Source organism: Peromyscus eremicus, chromosome 9 (assembly GCF_949786415.1).
Source record: "Peromyscus eremicus chromosome 9, PerEre_H2_v1, whole genome shotgun sequence".
Classification (NCBI taxonomy): Eukaryota; Metazoa; Chordata; class Mammalia; order Rodentia; family Cricetidae; genus Peromyscus; species Peromyscus eremicus.
The window spans coordinates 9175754-9195130 of NC_081425.1; the positions used below are offsets into that span (position 1 = coordinate 9175754).

The 19377-nt window shown below is 38.7% G+C and overlaps 1 protein-coding gene across 1 annotated transcript in view; it reads right to left on the minus strand.

Moving 5' to 3' along the window:
• Gpc5 (glypican 5) overlaps positions 1-19377 on the minus strand; it is a 646525-nt gene that overhangs the window by 376802 nt on the left and 250346 nt on the right. Inside the window, exon 4 of the mRNA XM_059274285.1 lies at positions 1104-1237. Within this exon, the coding sequence (XP_059130268.1) occupies positions 1104-1237 (134 nt within the window). The remainder of the gene's footprint in view (positions 1-1103; positions 1238-19377) is intronic.

Consider the following 19377-nt stretch of genomic DNA (forward strand, 5'->3'; position numbering starts at 1 on the left):
GAAAGAAAGAAAGAAAGAAAGAAAAAGAAAGATGAGGGGAAAACCAGATAGTATTATATTGAAAAAGCCACAGAAAACATTTTTATTATAGATTATCTAAAAGATATTAGAAGTAACTATTTGAACTAATGCATACATAACATTCTGAATTGAGGTTCAATTTAGAAGGCTATGACAGAGAAGCCACTATTTTCTAGCAGGTACACAGTCAACTAAATATTAAAAGGTTGTCCTCTAATTTGAGTAGTTTGTCATGTTAAACACCCATTATCAAGCAAAGGGACACCAGAGAGGGTTTTAATTTACCTAGTGAAATAGTGACAGACACAGTAAGTTACAAGCTGCTAAATGCTTACCACCTGATATAAACAGGTGGCCATTTTTACCACTGCAGGTAAAATGTAGGGAAAGTTGTATGTTTTACAAGAATGTTAACTACCCATAAATAGAAATCACATGGTGTGACAGTACTGTCTTATTCTGTTCAAGACAGTCACCACTAGCTATACGTAGAAATCATATTATACTTAACTAAATTCAGTTAAAGCATTTAGTCCTCAGTGTAAATACACACTGGTCACATGTTCCTGGAACTGACTGAATATATTAAAGAATAATTCTGATTATTATTAGATTAGAATTATTAGAATATAATAACTGCCCTAATGTAGTAAAGAATAATAGTAGTCAAAAGAAATGCATTGTTCTCACAAGCTGAATCTATCTTCCAAATCAATGGGAAAGGCTGAGTCTTGCAACTATAAACTTTTTGCTTTTATGTATGTGTATATGTGCCTGTTTGTCTATATATGTACCATGTGTGTACAGGTACCCACAGAGGCCAGGAGGTGTTTCAGATGCCCTGAAATTGTAGTTGCAGGTGATTGTGATCAGCCTGTGTGGGTGCTGTGAACCAAACCAGGTCAAGTGCTCAATACTGAACTCTCTCTCCAGCACATTGGCCACTACATTTTAAATAAAGTGAAATGGCATTTAAATTTTTTCTTCCATACTACATTTGGGTCTATTTAGTGAACACATTCTAGTCTCCTGTAGAATTAATGGCTTACTTTCTCTTTCTGGTTGTAAAACAAATGTCTTACTTTCTTCTGTTGGCAAGTGTCTCTTCACCATTCCTAGCGGAGATCTTCATTCCATGCTTCTCTTTGCTCGGATCAAAAGTACAGCGGGGGCTCTGTGTTGCTGTTCTCACTGGATGGCCACAGATCTTATTCACCTTTCAAACAGAAAACAACAGAAGGCAGTTACAGACCTGCTCCAGCTTTTCTGAGAATGTAATCTTCCACAGGCCATGAAACAAACACTGTCATGTGCTTTAACTTTCAATACCTATAATACTTATGGGTGTTTAACAATGGGAATCAATGTATCAGAATACAGTGGCAATAATGATAAACCAGTCCCATGCCTATTGATACAGGCTGGAATACACATGGAAAAACTATACAAAAGTCAAGAATTAAAGTAAAAACTGAATTTCTTGTATAAACAGGACTGCTTGCCCAAAATATATATTCATCATGCTTTACATTTGTGTGAGATGATATAACTTTTGCTGAGTACCCAATCAGTTTTCACTTAGTGCTAAGGATAAAAGCAAACATCTTTGCAGTGTTTTCCTTAGGTTTCTGGGAAAGGACAATAAGTCTGTTGCTTCTTTGCAGTTCATAGATGGAAGCTAGGGCCTCATACATGCTAGGCAAGCACTTTATTATGAGGTCGCATCCCCAGCCTGGCTTTACTCTTTATTTTGAGGCTAGGTTCCAAGTGACCCAGGCTACCCTTGAACTTGCTATTCTCCTCTCTCAACCTCCCGAGTAACTAGGATGGTAGCCCTGTACCACCAAGTCTTGTTGAAAAAAAAAATGAGTACATATAATATTGCATAATATACAATCTCATTTTGTAATTCCTCTATATCTTCTTCCTTACACTGATGTAAGTTCAAGGATGCTATAGTCTTCAAAAAATGGAAAAAAAAAAAAAACTGATTGTACCCAGGCGGTGATGGTTACACACCTTTAATCCCAGGACTCGGGAAGCAGAAGTGGGCAGATCTACAAGTTTGAGGCCAACCTGGTCTAGGACAGCCAGGGCTACACAAAGAAACCATTTCAGGAAAAATAAATTGCTTTTTAGATATCCTTCTAGCAATGATAATTTACATAGTTTCTATAATTGTCACTGGAAAACTGACTTAGCATCTACTGTATCAACAAAACTCATAAGAAAATGTAGTGAAACAGCGTACAGCATGTCTAAAACAAACCCAGAAACACTGTGCCAAAATCAAGCTTTACTTAACTAATTTTTCTTCTTAGTTCTGAGGCCTTAAAAATGCCACAGAACCTCTTTGAAACTGATCATCTCATACATCAGGTGAAAATGCTAGATTATTCCAAAAATCTCATAAAATTCTCAGTTTCTTTGATATTTCTATATTGGGATATAAAAAGTAATTTTGCATACATTTCCTTCTATCCAAATTTTTTTTTACTTCTAACATTTGCAAAGCTCTTGTGCTAAATGTTAGGATGTCAGGGACAAGGACAGAATCTCTAGTTAGTGGAAAAACACAACCCCCCCCCCCCATAAGACAGGGAACTAGATCATCTTACAGTCAGGTTACCTAGCAACAGGACATTGAGTCAGAGCCCTTGACCCTTTCACCCTGTAAACATCCTATACAAACATCCTGTTAGCTTGCCCCACCTTATGCAGATGACAGCTTCTTGCTCCCCCCACCTTGCAGGAACTATATAAACCTCCTAGAGAAAAATAAAGTTGCACCTTGATCAGAATCTAGACTTGGTGTATTTCCTTGTATCTCCTGTCTCTACATTCTGTCCATAGGGTGGTCGAGAACCCATTGTAGCCCTGCAGGCGGGGCATTAGGAGATAAAAGACACATGACTTTTGCCCTAACAGAGTTTACAAGTTGGAATAGAACAAGATCTTCTAAATCATCCAAAGGCAAATTGTGTTTATTTTTAAAAAAAAGGTGGGTAAAGTGATGATGGTGTCTTGTGGTGTGTGTTTTGGGATCCTCTGGGGTTGGAGCAAGATGGAAAGAGAAAAACATGAGATTACCTCTAAAGGCACTAAGTTGTCATGTGTGAGACTGAGAGCATCTGTTAGATCGGGATATGTTGAGATATGGTTCTACACAGACAACTTGTAAATAGCACTTATTGAATGCCATTCTGTTAACTGCTGGAGATGCGCACATGCACATGGGTATAAATTCACACGGGTAAAGCAGCCATTGCAGTTTTAGGGCAGCACTAAAGGACCACAGCATTGGTGCGGTTGCACAGAAAATGGGCAGTTAAACTGTGTTTGGGGTGCTCCAGGAAATGCTCCAGGAAGTTATAACTGAATAGCAAGTCAAAGGATGAGCTGGAAGTTTGAAGATGAGAAAAGCAAACACAAATATTTCAGAAAAGTCTAAGTTAAAAAGAAGATGCAACAATTTGCCATACACATCTTGCATAGGAGTACATACTATAAGAAAACGTATAGCATTGGGTGGAAATGCCATATGACTTGGATATTAAGATTAAAAAAAAACTTGTAGGAAAAATTGTCAAGCAGGAAATTGACATTTTCACATCATTGCAAGGAAGATAATGGCCAGGATGTGGAGAGAGGGAAGAGCGGCCTGTAGAGGACCATTAGGACGCAGAGTCAGGAGCAGAACCCAGAAAAGATTATAATAGCAGAAATAGATACCCTTAGAGACTAATTTGATAATCATCTCAGAACAAAGAATGAGAAACATAAACACTACCAGAGAAGGTCCTAAAAAGCATGGCTCCAGTGTAGAATATGGCTACAATTTGTTTTATCTAGGTAGGAAAGAGCAAAAGGAAGCTATATTGGAAGTGTAGGCTGGAGACAGGTCTCGGGGAAGATTTTTAAGGCTAAGAAAGTGTGTTTATTAGATAATTGTAATAGTTGGTATTTTACAAATGCACAGGACAGCACTGCATAAGTTTAACTAGAAAGGAAAAATGTCTATCAAATGTAGATATGTAGTTTAAAACTGCTAGTATTCCCAAGGAAAGAAAATTTAATTCTGAAGTTAAGCAATGACAACGTTTATAGATTTCAGGCAGAAGTAAAGTCAATTACACTTAGGAAAGGACTATTTTAAGTGAAAAGTAAGATCAAGGTATTAAAAAGTTCAAAAAGCATTTTAATCCCTGAAGCTAAAAAGGTGAGAGTGGAGTGTAAATGTATTAGCTAGGTGCTAAAATAAAAAAAAAGGAAAATCTTTATTGTCAACAACCACTAGTAACAAGAACCAAGGGAAAATGTGAGTTGATGATGGGTATGACTGGAGGTATTACGAGATATTTTTAAAAATAATCATGATCCATTGTGGCTGGCCACAGGGGCTTAAGGCAAACTGAAACATGAAAGCTTTTATGAATCTCAGTTTCTCTTTCCTAAATTTGAGGGGGGTGCAAATTACTTTGAACTTCTAAGTGGGGAAAAATATTATCTTACTCTCTTCCTCCCATGTTGGAGCCAAAGCCATATCTTCTACTGAACTGTTTTCTAGGTAGGAATATGGGGAGTTGAAAAATATCAGCTTCCCACGATCTTTATATTCATTGTGTTTACATTGGTTGCAGCTACAAGAGAAAATCCATTAGCCAAAAACTTAGAGAATAGCTTCAATTGTATCCAAAGACACAAATAGATAGAAGATTCAAGTAACAGCAAGTGAATTTCAAAGACCCTGTGTTTCGTGACTTTCTGTCGGGGACTTCTGCTTCACATTTTATTGAAAAGGAACAGAAAACCATATGCTAGCAGGACATTAGGCTGCCACCTTCGCTCCCCTGAGGTGAGCCAATTTGGGTGGCACATTTCAATACTTATACCTTCTTCCTATTGGAAAAACCCTCACACTTGTGTTGACAATTTTTCATCTTTGACTTATCCTGCAATTTCCTCCTTTTCTTCCTCCCTGGTCTCTACTATTCTCCCCTGTAATCAGTCTGAAGTGTCCTGAAAAAAATTGTTTTCTTCTGTACTGCTTATCAACTCCTGCTTTAAGTTCCATGTCTGGCTTCCCACTGATTTTCAAGTTCCCATCTCACCTTGAAATGACCCTTACTCCGAAGCCATATCACTTCTCCCACTCCAATCAAGTATTTGTTTCAACAACTTCTTGCAACTTAGCTGACTTTCCCAGTCTTGATATAATCATGCAACCACACACAAAGTGTAAAATCATCACCAGCTCCCATCTCCATCTGTCTATACACTCACTCATTTTCAAGACCACCAGAGATTTCTACTTACAATCTTAAGATGTTTACAAAGAACAACTTTGTTTTCATTTCCCTCCTGTTAGCAAGGTTCTGGCTCCCCTAGCAACGGTAGTCTTAGGGGTATTATTAACAGTACAAATCGAGGACTTGGGAGATGGTACAGTGGTCAAAGTGCTTGCCACACAAGCATGGAGACCAGAATCTTGATCCCCAGAACCCACACAAATTCCAGCTGGGTGGGGCTGACCTGTAATTCCAGTGAATAGGAGACAATAAGTCTTCAGAGCAAGCCTGCTAAGCAGAGGAGCCAGGCAAGCTCCTGACAGACCCTGATTTAATTAACAAGATGAATAGTTATTAGGGACCACTCCCAACATCAACATCAGGCCTCTACATGTGTATATGCATGTACCCCTACATACATGTGCTTCCACACATACAAAATGCATACAAACCACAGATACATATGCATGGGGGAAAATAGCACAACTTGAACAACAACTTTTTAAGATTATAAACTTGAATTTAAAAAATTGTATGTACTCTGTATGGTTATTAAGTAATTTACCCTAAGAGAGAAGACAAAGGCACACAATTCACATCACCGTGCATGTTGAGTTCTGTTGCTTTAACTTGGCAGCTATTACATGAGAAATGACTATAATATTCATGAGAATAATAATAAAACATGAGACAGTATAGTGTTTAATCATGCACTGTGTTCTATTGATGAAAAGCTACTTTTACACTTCTGGGAGGAGATTGATAGGTGACTGACAGGTGATGGAAACAATTGTCAGTTCGTTTTCTCATGTCAACGGAGCTAAAAATCCATGATCTTCTCTTCTTCCTTGAAACTGAAATTAGTTGGACCAGATCTTGGGAAGAAGGCTGCAGATTCAGTGGCTAAATGTCAGTTTCATTATATTTCAGTTTCTTTGTTCAGACTACAGTGACAGGCTAATGGTCAATGAGTAAACAAATGGAAATCTTACAGCCTCTTTATAGAAATATTTGTCCAATTCACAACATGTAAGGAGACCACCATGACTGAAAACAAAGCAGAATGGGCTCAGCCAGGGCCCGTGAAGAAAGACAGTAAGGAAGGGAAGGTCCCTCTGTGGTTATAATGAATAGGATTTGGCTATAGCTGGATGTCCCCACCAGATAAGAAAGAAGACACTAATGCTGTGGGCAGTTTTATTGTGATAACCAAGACAAATAATAGCCAGATGTAAAAGAAGACAAAGCAAGTTTACTTTTGTGTAAGTCTTGGAGAAAAACTGGTTAATTCTCTTCTAAACATTTATTTTTATGGGAATTTCTAAAAAGCAGCTTTTAATGGTGAGTTAGAGGGTAATTTTTATTTTATTTTGATTTCTTTTTTTTTTCCTTTAACAACTCTTTTTATTAAACAGAAGTTATCAATTCAAACAACAATTTTAACCATTAAACATTCCAATACAATATAACCCAAAGATACTGTAATTTGAAAGTTCCATGTTGAGGAACATAGTTGAATAATATTTAGTGTCTTTATTTTCAATAATTAAACTATTAGGGTTTTTTTTTATAAATGTAGGAAAACTTGTATTTACAGTAAAAACACTGCAATTAGTAACATACAATAGTCCCAAATCTTTTTTTTTTAATTTTTATTTTGCAATACAATTAAGTTCTACATACAGGCACAGATTCCCTTGTTCTCCCCCCTCCCGCCTCCCTCACCTTCCCCCCAGCCCGCCCCCCATTCCAATCTCCTCCAGGCAAAGCCTTCCCCATAGACTGAGATCAACCTGGTGGACTCAGTCCAGGTAGGTCCAGTCCCCTCCTCCCAGGCCGAGCCAAGGGACCCTGCATATGCCCCAGGTTTCAAACAGCCGACTCATGCAATGAGCACAGGACCCAGTGCCACTGCCTGGATGCCTCCCAAACAGATCAGGCCAATCAACTGTCTCACCAACTCAGAGGGCCTGATCCAGTTGGGGACCCCTCAGCCATTGGTTCACATTTCATGTGTTTCCATTTGTTTGGCTATTTGTCTCTGTGCTTTATCCAACCTTGGTCTTAACAATTCTCTCTCACATAAACCCTCCTCATTCTCGCTAATTGGACTCCCAGAGATCCACCTGGGGCCTAGTCATGGATCTCTGCATCCAGATCCCTCAGTAGTTGGATGAGGTTTCTAGCACGACAATTAGGGTGTTTGGCCATCCCATCACCAGAGTAGGTCAATTCGGACTGTCTCTCGACCATTGCCAGCAGTCTGTTGTGGGGTATCTTTGTGGAGTTCTGTGGGCCTCTCTAGCACTTTGCTTCTTCCTATTCTCATGTGGTCTTCATTTACCATGGTCTCCTATTCCTTGTTCTCCCTCTCTGTTGTTGATCCAGCTGGGATCTCCCACTCACCCAAGCTCTCTTTCCCTCGACCCTCGCCCTTCACTACCCCCACTCATGTCCAGGCTGTTCATGTAGATCTCATTCCATTTCTCTGTCATTGGGCGATCCCTGTGTCTTTCTTGGGGTCCTGATTTCCAGGTAGCCTGCCTGGTGATGTGAGTAGCAGTCCAGTCATCCTTGTTCCACATCTAGTATCCTGTTATGAGTGAGTACATACCATGTTTGTCTTTCTGAGTCTGGGATACCTCACTCAGGATGATTTTTTCTAGGTCCATCCATTTGTCTGCAAACCTCATGATGTCATTGTTTTTCTCTGCTGAGTAGTATTCCATTGTGTATATGTACCACATTTTGTTTATCCATTCTTCAGTTGAAGGGCATCTAGGTTGTTTCCATGTTCTGGCTATTACAAACAATGCTGATATGAACATAGCTGAACAAGTGCTCTTGTGGTGTGGTTGAGCATTCCTTGGGTATATGCCCAAGAGTGGTATAGCTGGATCTTGGGGGAGATGGATTCCCAATTTTCTAAGAAAACGCCATATTGATTTCCAAAGTGGTTGTACAAGCTTGCATTCCCACCAGCAGTGGAGGAGAGTTCCCCTAGCTCCACATCCTCTCCAGCATAAGGTGTCTTCAGTGTTTTTGATCTTAGCCATTCTGACAGGCGTAAGGTGGTATCTCAGAGTTGTTTTGATTTGCATTTCCCTCATGATTAGGGATGTTGAGCAATTCCTTAAATGTCTTTCAGCCATTTGAGTTTCCTCTGTTGAGAATTCTCTGTTTAGTTCTATAGCCCATTTCTTAATTGGACTGTTGGGCATTTTGATGTCTAATTTCTTGAGTTCCTTATATATTCTGGATATCAGTCCTCTGTCAGATGTGGGATTGGTGAATATCTTTTCCCATTCTGTAGGCTGTCGCTTTGCTTTGTTGACCGTATCCTTTGCCCTACAAAAGCTTCTCAGTTTCAAGAGGTCCCATTGATTGATTGTTTCTCTCAGTGTCTGTGCTACTGGTGTTCTATTTAGAAAGTGGTCTCCTATGCCAATGCGTTCAAGACTACTTCCTACTTTCTCTTCTAGCAGGTTCAGAGTAGCTGGATTTATGTTGAGGTCCTTGATCCACTTGGACTTAAGTTTTGTCCACGGTGATAGATATGGATCTATTTGCAGCCTTCTCCATGTTGATATCCAGTTTTTCCAGCACCATTTGTTGAAGACGCTTTCTTTTTTCCATTGTGCACTTTTGGCTTCTTTGTCAAAAATTATTTGTTCATAGGTGTGCGGATTAATGTCAGGGTCTTCAATTCGATTCCATTGGTCCACATGTCGGTTTTTATGCCAGTACCAAGCTGTTTTTATTACTGTAGCTCTATAGTACAGCTTGAAGTTAGGGATCGTGATGCCTCCAGAGGTTGTTTTATTGTACAGGATTCTTTTGGCTATCCTGGGTTTTTTGTTTTTCCATATGAAGTTGAGTATTATTCTTTCCAGGTCTGTGAAGAATTGTGTTGGTATTTTGATGGGATTGCATTGAATCTGTAGATTGCTTTTGGTAAGATTGCCATTTTTACTATGTTAGTTCTGCCTATCCATGAGCATGGGAGAGCTTTCCATTTTCTGACATCTTCTTCAATTTCTTTTTTCAGGGACTTAAAGTTCTTGTCATATAGGTCCTTCACTTGCTTGGTTAGTGTTACCCCAAGGTATTTTATGTCATTTGTGGCTATAGTAAAAGGTGATGTATCTCTGATTTCCTTCTCCGCTTTTTTGTCCATTGTATATAGGAGGGCTACTGATTTTTTTGAGTTGATCTTGTATCCTGCTATGTTGCTGAAGGTGTTTATAAGTCGTATCAGTTCCTTGGTGGAATCTTTGGGGTTGCTCAAGTATACTATCATGTCATCTGCAAATAGGGAAAGCTTGACTTCCTCCTTTCCAATTTGTATCCCCTTAATCTCCTTATGTTGTCTTATTGCTCTGGCTAGAACTTCAAGTACTATATTGAATAACTATGGGGAGAGCGGACAGCCTTGCCTCGTTCCTGATTTTAGTGGAATTGCTTTGAGTTTCTCTCCATTTAATTTGATGTTGGCTGTTGGCTTGCTGTAAATTGCCTTTATTATGTTTAGGTATGTTCCCTGTATTCCTGATCGCTCCAAGACCTTTATCATGAAGGGGTGTTGGATTTTGTCAAATGCCTTTTCAGCATCTAGTGAGATGATCATGTGGTTTTTTTCTTTGAGTTTGTTTATATGGTGTATCACATTGACAGACTTTCATATGTTGAACCATCCTTGCATCCCTGGAATGAATCCTACTTGATCATGGTGGATAATTGTTTTGATGTGTTCTTGGAGTCTGTTTGCCAGTATTTTATTGAGTATTTTTGCATCAATGTTCATGAGGGAGATCGGTCTGTAGTTCTCTTTCTTTGTTGTATCCTTGTTTGGTTTGGGAATCAGGGTAATTGTAGCCTCATAGAAGGAGTTTGGTAATGTTCCTTCTGTTTCTATTGTATGGAACAATTTAGAGAGTATTGGTATTAAGTCTTCTTTGAAGATCTGGTAGAATTCTGCACTGAAACCATCTGGTCCTGGGCTTTTTTTGGTTGGGAGACTTTTAATGACTGTTTCTATTTCGTTAGGGGTTATTGGACTATTTAAATAGTTTATCTGGTCTTGATTTAATTTAGGTATGTGGTAACTATCCAGAAAATTATCCATTTCTTTTAGGTTTTCCAGTTTTGTGGAATAGAGGTTTTTGAAGTATGACCTGATGATTCTCTGGATTTCCTCAATGTCTGTTGTTATGTCCCCCTTTTCATTTCTGATTTTGTTGATTTGGATGCTCTCTCTCTGTCTTTTGGTTAGTTTGGATAAGGGCTTGTCTATCTTGTTGATTTTCTCAAAGAACCAACTCTTTGTTTCATTAATTTTTTGTATTGTTCTCTTTGTTTCTATTTTATTGATTTCAGCTCTCACTTTGATAATTTCCTGGCATCTGTTTTTCCTGGGAGACTTTGCTTCTTCCTATTCTAGAACTTTCAGGTGTGCTGTTAAGTCACTAGTGTGAGATTTCTCCAGCTTATTTATGTGGGCGTTTAGTGCTATGAATTTCCCTCTTAGTATTGCTTTCATAGTGTCCCATAGGTTTGGATATGTGGTGTCTTCATTTTCGTTGATCTCTAGGAAGTCTTTAATTTCTTTCTTTATTTCTTCCTTAACCCATTGGTGATTCAGGTGGGCATTGTTCAGTTTCCATGAGATTGTAGGTTTTCTGTAGTTTTTGTTGTTGAAATCCAACTTTAGACCATGGTGGTCTGATAGAACACAGGAGGTTATTCCAATTGTTTTGTGTCTGTTTAGATTTGTTTTGTGACCAAGTATGTGGTCGATTTTAGAGAAGGTTCCATGGGGTGCTGAGAAGAAGGTATATTCTTTTTTGTTAGGATGGAATGTTCTGTAGATGTCGATTAAGTCCATTTGAGTCATGACATCAATTAAGTCCTTTATTTCTCTGTTAAGTTTCGATTTGGGGGATCTGTCCAGTGGTGAAAGTGGGGTGTTGAGGTCTCCCACTATTAATGTGTGGGGTTTTATATGTGATTTAAGCTTTAATAATGTTTCTTTTACATATGTGGGTGCCCTTGTGTTTGGGGCATAAATGTTCAGAATTGAGACTTCATCTTGGTAGATCTTTCCTGTGATGAGTATGTAATGCCCTTCTTGATCTCTTTTGATTGATTTTAGTTTGAAGTCTATTTTGCTGGATATCAGGATGGCTACACCCGCTTGTTTCTTAAGACCGTTTGATTGGAAAGTCTTTTCCCAGCCTTTTATTTTTAGGTAGTGTCTATCTTTGAATTTGAGATGTGTTTCTTGTATGCAGCAGAAAGATGGGTCCTGCTTTCGTATCCATTCTGTAAGCCTATGTCTTTTTATAGGTGAATTAAGTCCATTGATATTGAGGGATATTAATGTCCAGTGATTGTTCATTCCTGTTATTTTTTGGTGGTGATGTGTGTGTACTTTTCTTCGTTGGGGTTTACTGCTGTGGCTTTATCTATTGCCTGTGTTTTCGAGGGTGTATCTGACTTCCTTAGCTTGGAATTTTCCTTCTAGTGCTTTCTGTAGGGCTGGGTTTGTGGATAAATATTGTTTAAATCTGGCTTTGTCATGGAATGTCTTGTTCACTCCATCTATGATGATTGAAAGTTTTGCTGGGTATATTAGTCTAGGCTGACATCCATGGTCTCTTAGTGTCTGCATTACATCTGTCCAGGACCTTCTGGCTTTCAAAGTCTCCATTGAGAAATCGGGTGTTATTCTGATAGGTTTGCCTTTATATGTCACTTGGCCTTTTTCCTTTGCTGCTCTTAATATTCTTTCTTTATTCTGTACGTTTAATTGTTTAATTATTATGTGGCGAGGGGACTTTTTTGGGGGGTCTAGTCTGTTTGGTGTTCTATAGGCTTCCTATATCTTCATAGGCATTTCCTTCTTTAAGTTGGGAAAGTTTTCTTCTATGATCTTGTTGAATATATTTTCTGTGCCCTTGAGTTGGTATTCTTCTCCTTCTTCTACCCCTATTATTCATAGGTTTTGTCTTTTCATGGTGTCCCAAATTTCTTGGACATTTTGGTTCATGACTTTGTTGACTTTAGTGTTTTCTTTGACTGATGAATCTATTTCTTCTATTGTATCTTCAACGCTAGAGATTCTCTCTTCCATCTCTTGCATTCTGTTGATTATACTTGCATCTGAAGTTCCCAATCATTTTCTCAGATTTTCTATTTCCAGCATTCCCTCTGTTTGTGTCTTCTTCATTTTTTCTGTTTCCCTTTTCAGGTCTTGGACTGTTTCCTTCATTTGTTTCATTGATTTTTCTTGATTTTCTTTTAGTATTTTATTGTTCTCTTCCAGGACTTTTTTGATTTCTTCTAATTTGTTTGCCCTTTCCTCTAGTTGTTTACAGCATTCTTCACATTTTTTTGTCTTTTCCTCTACACGAGCCTCTAGCTTCTTCATGATGACATTCATAAGGCTATTTTCTTCTGCTTCTTCCAATTTCTGATGTTCAGGTCTAGGTGTTGGAGGAGGGCTAGGGCCTGGTGATGGTGTATTGCTATTCATTTTGTTGTATGTGTTTCTGCCTTGACGTCTGCCCATCTCCTTGTGGTTCGTTCTTGGCCTTATCTGCACACTGTGCTTCAGAAGGGAAGTCCGGGGCAAGATGGGAGCTGGGGGCCGGCCTCTAAGTCTCAGGAAGAGGCTTGGGGCTCAGGCGGATGGGTGTGAGGGCAGGGCGTGGAGACTGCAGGGTCTGCCAGGGGTCTTAGTGAAGGGGATCCTTCCTGGTGGGGCTGTGCTTCAGAAGGAAAGTCCGGGGCCTATTTTGATTTCTTAAAGGAAGATGAGCAGACCTACCTATTTAGAGCCAAAAGTAAAATGAAATTACAAAATACAGAAAATATAAAGTTCAGAAGGAAAATCTAACAGAGGAACAAAGGTAAAAACCAATATAAATGCCTCTTGTCCCATAAATATGACTGGGAAGAAGAATGGCATTTTCATCAATACCAGGGAAAAACAAGAATTGTGTGATTACATAGGAGTCAGAGGGGTCAAGGATACCAGGAGAACACAGCCCACAGAATCAACTAAGCAGGGCTCAGAGGCTCACAGAGGCTGAACTAACAATTGGGGAGCCTGCATGGGTCTGACCTAGGCCCTCTGAACATATGTTATGGTTGTGAAGTTTGGTGTTCTTGTGGGGCTCCTAACTGTGGGAGCAGGACTGTCTCTGACCCTTATGCCTGCTTTTGGGACCCTCTTCCTACTGGTTGCCTTGTCCAGTCTTAATATGAGGGGCTATGCCTAGACTTACTGCAACTTTATATGCCATATTGTTTGATATCCCTGGGAGACCTGCTCTCTCCTGAAAGGAAGTGGAGGAACAGTAGATCTGGGAGAGAGAGGAGGTTAGGGGAGGGACTAAGAGGAGAGGAGGGAGGGGAAATGGCTGTTGGAATGTAATATATGAGAGAAGAAGAATTTTTAAAAAAGAAACTATGAATTTGAGGGGTGAGAAGGACATGGAAAGAATTGGAAGAAGGGGAAATGACAACTAGAGCATTCATATATGAAATTCTCAAAAAATAAGCAATTATATTGTTTTTCCCTTTTATATAGAGAAAGGTGAGAAGAAAAATGAACATGAAGCTGAGTGTGTAGGAAGTGGGGAGGTTCTAGGAGGAGGGAAAAGAATATGATCAAATGTATTGTATGAAAAGCATTTTTAAATAAAAGTGAATAAGAATAAAAAAGAATTACATGATTACAGAATCCTGTTCTAAAACTATGTTATTAGTGATGTGCAAATAATGTAGACGCCATTCACATGCTCAAAGTGCAAATAAATGCAGAATCCCAGTACAGAAAAGTTTTAAAAGTTAAAACCATAAGAACACTTTTCCAAGTTAGCAAGATTACACCAGTGAAGTAAGAAATTTATGTATGAAGTAAAAAAATGACGGATAACTCATAAAACACAGTCCTTAAGTACACTGTATCCCGAAGAGAATTCTAAGTTTCCACGGTGGACAGCAACACAGATGTTAAAGCCACACAAGGAAGACCTGTCTCTGCTGCTAGCATGATGTTCACTGTGTATATTTCCCAAGTGTGTAAATTAAACCACGAGAGGGCGCTTCTGCATTTCAATCCTGTTGGATATTTTTAATTAAACTTGCATATTGAGTCTATTTAATATCATAGACGTTAAGACTTCATTGAAAATTCAACTTGTCTGCTACAGTAAAATATCTTCAAAAAAATCCAATCTTTTATGACAAACTACTGGACATGTGCTCTAAAGCCTCAGTGCGATGTCAGCACTTTGTCATGGGGTCATGTGCCCTAGCTAAGCCATCTGGTACTCTGCAACAGAAAACTGAAATTTCACCAATATTTTCAGCTCTTTGTTCCCTTCTCTCATTCCCTCTCTGTCTGCCTTCTTCCTTCCTTCCTTCTGTCCAGCATACATCTCTCAGTTCCAGTTACAGGCACACATTAGTTAGTGAGTCCTCAAGATTGAAAGTCAGTTATAATGATTTTAGTGCTTGTGTAACTACACAGAGCACAATGTTGATCAACAAACTGAGCACCTGTTACTCACATTATTGTAAGAGATGAGCATACAACAATAAACCTTCTGTCAGAGAATCTATATTCTCATGAGGGAAGCAAAAATTCTCTCTCTCTCTCTCTCTCTCTCTCTCTCTCTCTCTCTCTCTCTCTTTTCCTGGGTCTTTCCATGTAGCACTAACTGTCCTGGCAGTCACTCTTTAAACTAGGCTAGCCTCAAAGTCAATGAAATCTGCCTGCCTCTGCCTCCCAAGTAATGAGTTTAAAGGCCTGCACTACCAGGCCCAACTAGATATCTAAACTTTCTGGTGGTTTAAATGAGAAATGTCCCCATAAACTCAGATATCTGAATACTTAAGCCCCACTGGTGGAGCTGTTTGTGTAGGTTTAAGGGGCATGGACTTGATGGAAGCAGCCTTTGAGAGTTTAAGGACCCCATACTGTTGTAAGCACCCCTCAAGCTCCTCTTTGGCTTATGGTTAGACATATGAACTCTCAGGTTGCTGCTCCAGCCACCATGCCTGCCTGCTGCGGTGCTTCAACACCCTGATATTGGACTCATCCCCCTGAAACTGTAAGGCCAAATAAACCTGGTCTTCTATAACCTGCCTTTGTTATGTTGCTTTATCACAGCAGTAGAAAAATGAATTATGAAGTAATTAAGTTAAAAGGGAATCATTGGAAGTATGATGGGGTATGCAGGATCTTCATCTGTGTAGTCAAGAATGAACTTTTAAAAAAGTCATCTGAAAGCCCTTATCTGGTTGGAATTAAGAAGCAGTGTTGTCATTGCCATCACCCAGCCACCCACTGGATTCTGTTTCCCCAAGACCCACTGCACCACTCAACCTCATCATCCTCCCCATTGCCAGCCCTCCCTTGCAACTCCATCAGACTCCATAGGAACAGGCAGAGCCCACACCAGTCAGAAGAACAGGAGGATACACTGGATCTAGGGACCCAAACGTCCACAAACTTCAGCTGAGACAAATCTACTGGACCTGAAGACCTGTAAATCACCAGAACCCTTAGACACTTAGACCAGAAGATAATAAAGAAAACAGATAATAAAGGACAAAGCACCCATCCAACAAAGACAACACAAGAATCAACACTCAGACCCCATGATCATCCCAAACTCAGATGTATAAATGCTACTGTAAGAATACATTCAACAGCAGAAAGAACAGTATGGCACCAACAGAACCCAGTGATGCTACAACAGCAAGACCTGAATGTTCCAATGAAGTTGAAACAGAAAAAAACAACCTTAAAAATAACTTTATGAAGATCATAGAGGTCCTTAAAGAGGAAATAAAAAATTCTCTTAAAGAAATGGAGGAAAAGACAAGCAAAAAATTGGAAGAAATCAATAAATCGCTTAAAGAAAGCCAAGAAAAAACCAAACAGTTGAAGGAAACCATTCAAAACTTGAAAATTGAAATAGAAGCAATGAAACACAAACCACAGGAATTGTGGAAATGGAAAATCTGGGTAAGTGAATAGAAACTACAGAGGCAAGCATCACCAACAGAATACAATAGATGGAAGAGAGAATCTCATTCATTGAAGATATGATAGAGGAAATAGATTCATTGGTCAAGGAAAATGTTAAACCAAAAAAAATTCTAACAAAACATCCAGAAAATCTGGGACACCATGAAAAGACCAAACCTAAGAATAACAGGAATAGAAGAATGAGAAGAATCCCAATTCACAGGCACAGAAAATATATTCAACAAAATCATAGAAGAAAACTTTCCCAACTTAAAGAAGAACAAGCCCATAAAGGTACAAGAAGCTTACAGAACACAAAATAGACTACACACAAAAAAAGTCCCCTCGGCATATAATAATCAGAACCCTAGACATACAGAAGAAAGAATACTAAGAGCTGCAATGGAAAAAGGCCAAGTAACCTAAAGCCAGACTTATCAGAAGGTGCTTACGCACCTTCTCCATGGAGACTCTAAATAAGTGCCAGAAAGTCCTGGACTGACGTTTTGCAAACCAAGTGAACAAAGATGCCAGCCCACACCCAGCAAAACTTTCAATCACCATAAAGTAAGTCTCAACAGATAAAAAAGAATTCCAATTACTCCCTGTATCTTATCAGACCACCATTGATTAAAACAGGATTTCAACAGCAACAGAAACAACAGAAAGCCTATGAACTTATGGAAACTGAACAAATCTCAACTGAATTACCACTGGGTCAACAAAGAAATAAAAAAAAAAGATGCTGTGGGATGTCACTCTACATGTTGTGAATATGTGTTGCTTTGAATGGTTGATAAATAAAATGCTGTTTGGCCAGTAGCCAGGCAGGAAGTATAAGCAGAGCAAGCAGAGAGGAGAATTCTGGGAAGAGGAAGGCTGAGTCAGGAGTCGCCAGCCAGACACAGAGGAAGCAAGATGACAAGGCAGAACTGAGAAAAGTTACCAAGCTATGTGGCTAAACATAGATAAGAATTATGGGTTAAGTGTAAGAGCTAGTCAGTAATAAGCCTGAGCTAATGGCCAAGCAATTATAATTAATATATTATTTCTTTTTTAATTATATTATTTATATAAATAATATAATTAATATAAAAGGAGATCGAGTGGATACAAATTGGAAAGGAAGAAATCAAACTTTCTCTATTTGCAGATGATGTGATACTATAACTCCTACAGCTGATAAACACCTTCAGTAATGTGGTGGGATAAAAGATTAACTCAGAAAAATCAGTAGACCTCCTATATACAAATGATAAATGTGCTGAGAAGGAAATTAGGGAAGTGCCCATTACAATAGCCACAGATGAAAAATATCTTGGAATAACTCTAGCCAAGCAAGTAAAAGAACTTCAAGTCTTTGAAGAAAAAAAAATGGAGAAGATATCAGAAGATGCAGAAGATGGAAAGATCTCCCACGCTTATGGATTGGTAGGATTAACATAGTATAAATGGCAATCCTACCAAAAGCAATCTACAGAATCAATGCAATCCCCATCAAAATCCCAACACAATTCTTTACAGACCTCAAAAGAACATTACTCAATTTCATATGGAAAAAAAAAACCAGGATAGCTAAAAAAAATCTCATACAATAAAGAAACCTCCAGAGGTATCACCATCCCTGACTTTAAGCTCTACTATAGAGCTATAGTAATAAAAACAGTTTGATACTGACATAAAAACAGACAGGTAGATCAATGGAATGGAATTGAAGACCATGACATAAATCCACACATCTATGAACACCTCTTTTCGACAAAGAAGCCAAAATTATATATGGGAAAAGAGAAAACATTTTCAACAAATGGTGCTGGCATAACTGGATGTCAGCATCTAGAAGAATGCAAATATTTCCATATCTATCATCCTGCACAAAACTTGAGTCCAAGTAGATCAAAGATCTCAACAAAAATCTAGTTAAACTAAACCTGATAGAAGAGAAAATGGAAAGCAGCCTCGAATGCATTGGCATAGAAGACAACTTCCTGAATACCAGTAGCACAGACACTAAAATCAACAATAAATGGGACATCCTGAAACTGAAATGCTTCTGTAAGCCAAAGGACACTATCAATAAGGCAAAATGGTAGCCTACAGAATTGGAAAAGATCTTCACCAACTCCACATCTGACAGAGGACTTATCTCAAAAACATAAAAATAACTCAAGAAACTGGATATCAAAATACCAAAAAAAAAAATGGGGTACAGATCTAAACAGAGAATTCTCAACAGAGGAATCTCAAATGGCCCAAAATGCTTAATCATCAGGGAAATGCAAATCAAAATGACTCTGAGATATTATCTTACACCTGTCTGGATGGCTAAGTTCAAAAACACTGATGACAGCTTATGTTAGAGAGTATGTGGAGTAAAGGGAACATTCCTCCACTGAGGGTGGGAGTACAAACTTGTACAGACAGTTTGGAAATTGATTTGGAATTTCTCAGAAAATTGGGAATCAATGTACATCAAGACCCAACTATATCGATCTTGAGCATATACCCAAAGGATGCTCAATCAAACCACAAGGACACTTGCTCAACTATGTTCATAGCAGCATTATTCATAATAGCCAGAACCTGGAAACAACCTAACAATGCCCCTCAACCAAAGAATGGATTAAGGAAATTTACACAATGGAGTATTACTCAGCTGTAAAAAATAAATAAATAAATAAATGACATCATGAAATTTGCAGGCAAATGGATATCACTAGAATAAATCATATTGAGTGAAGTAATCCATACTTAGAAAGACAAATATGGTACATACTCATTCATAAGTGGATATTGCTGTAAAGTAAAGAATAACCAGGCTACAATCCACAGCCTCAGAGAGGCTGTGTAACAAGGACAGTTCCATACTATAACACTATTTTGGAATTATCAATACAAGTCACCTGGAATGGTACATGATGATGACTGTGATAAGAGAGATTTGATGGAAAATCTTAGAGACACTTTAATGACTGGACATTGGCTTGGAAAGCTAGGAGGGATGAAAAATAGGGTATGATTGAC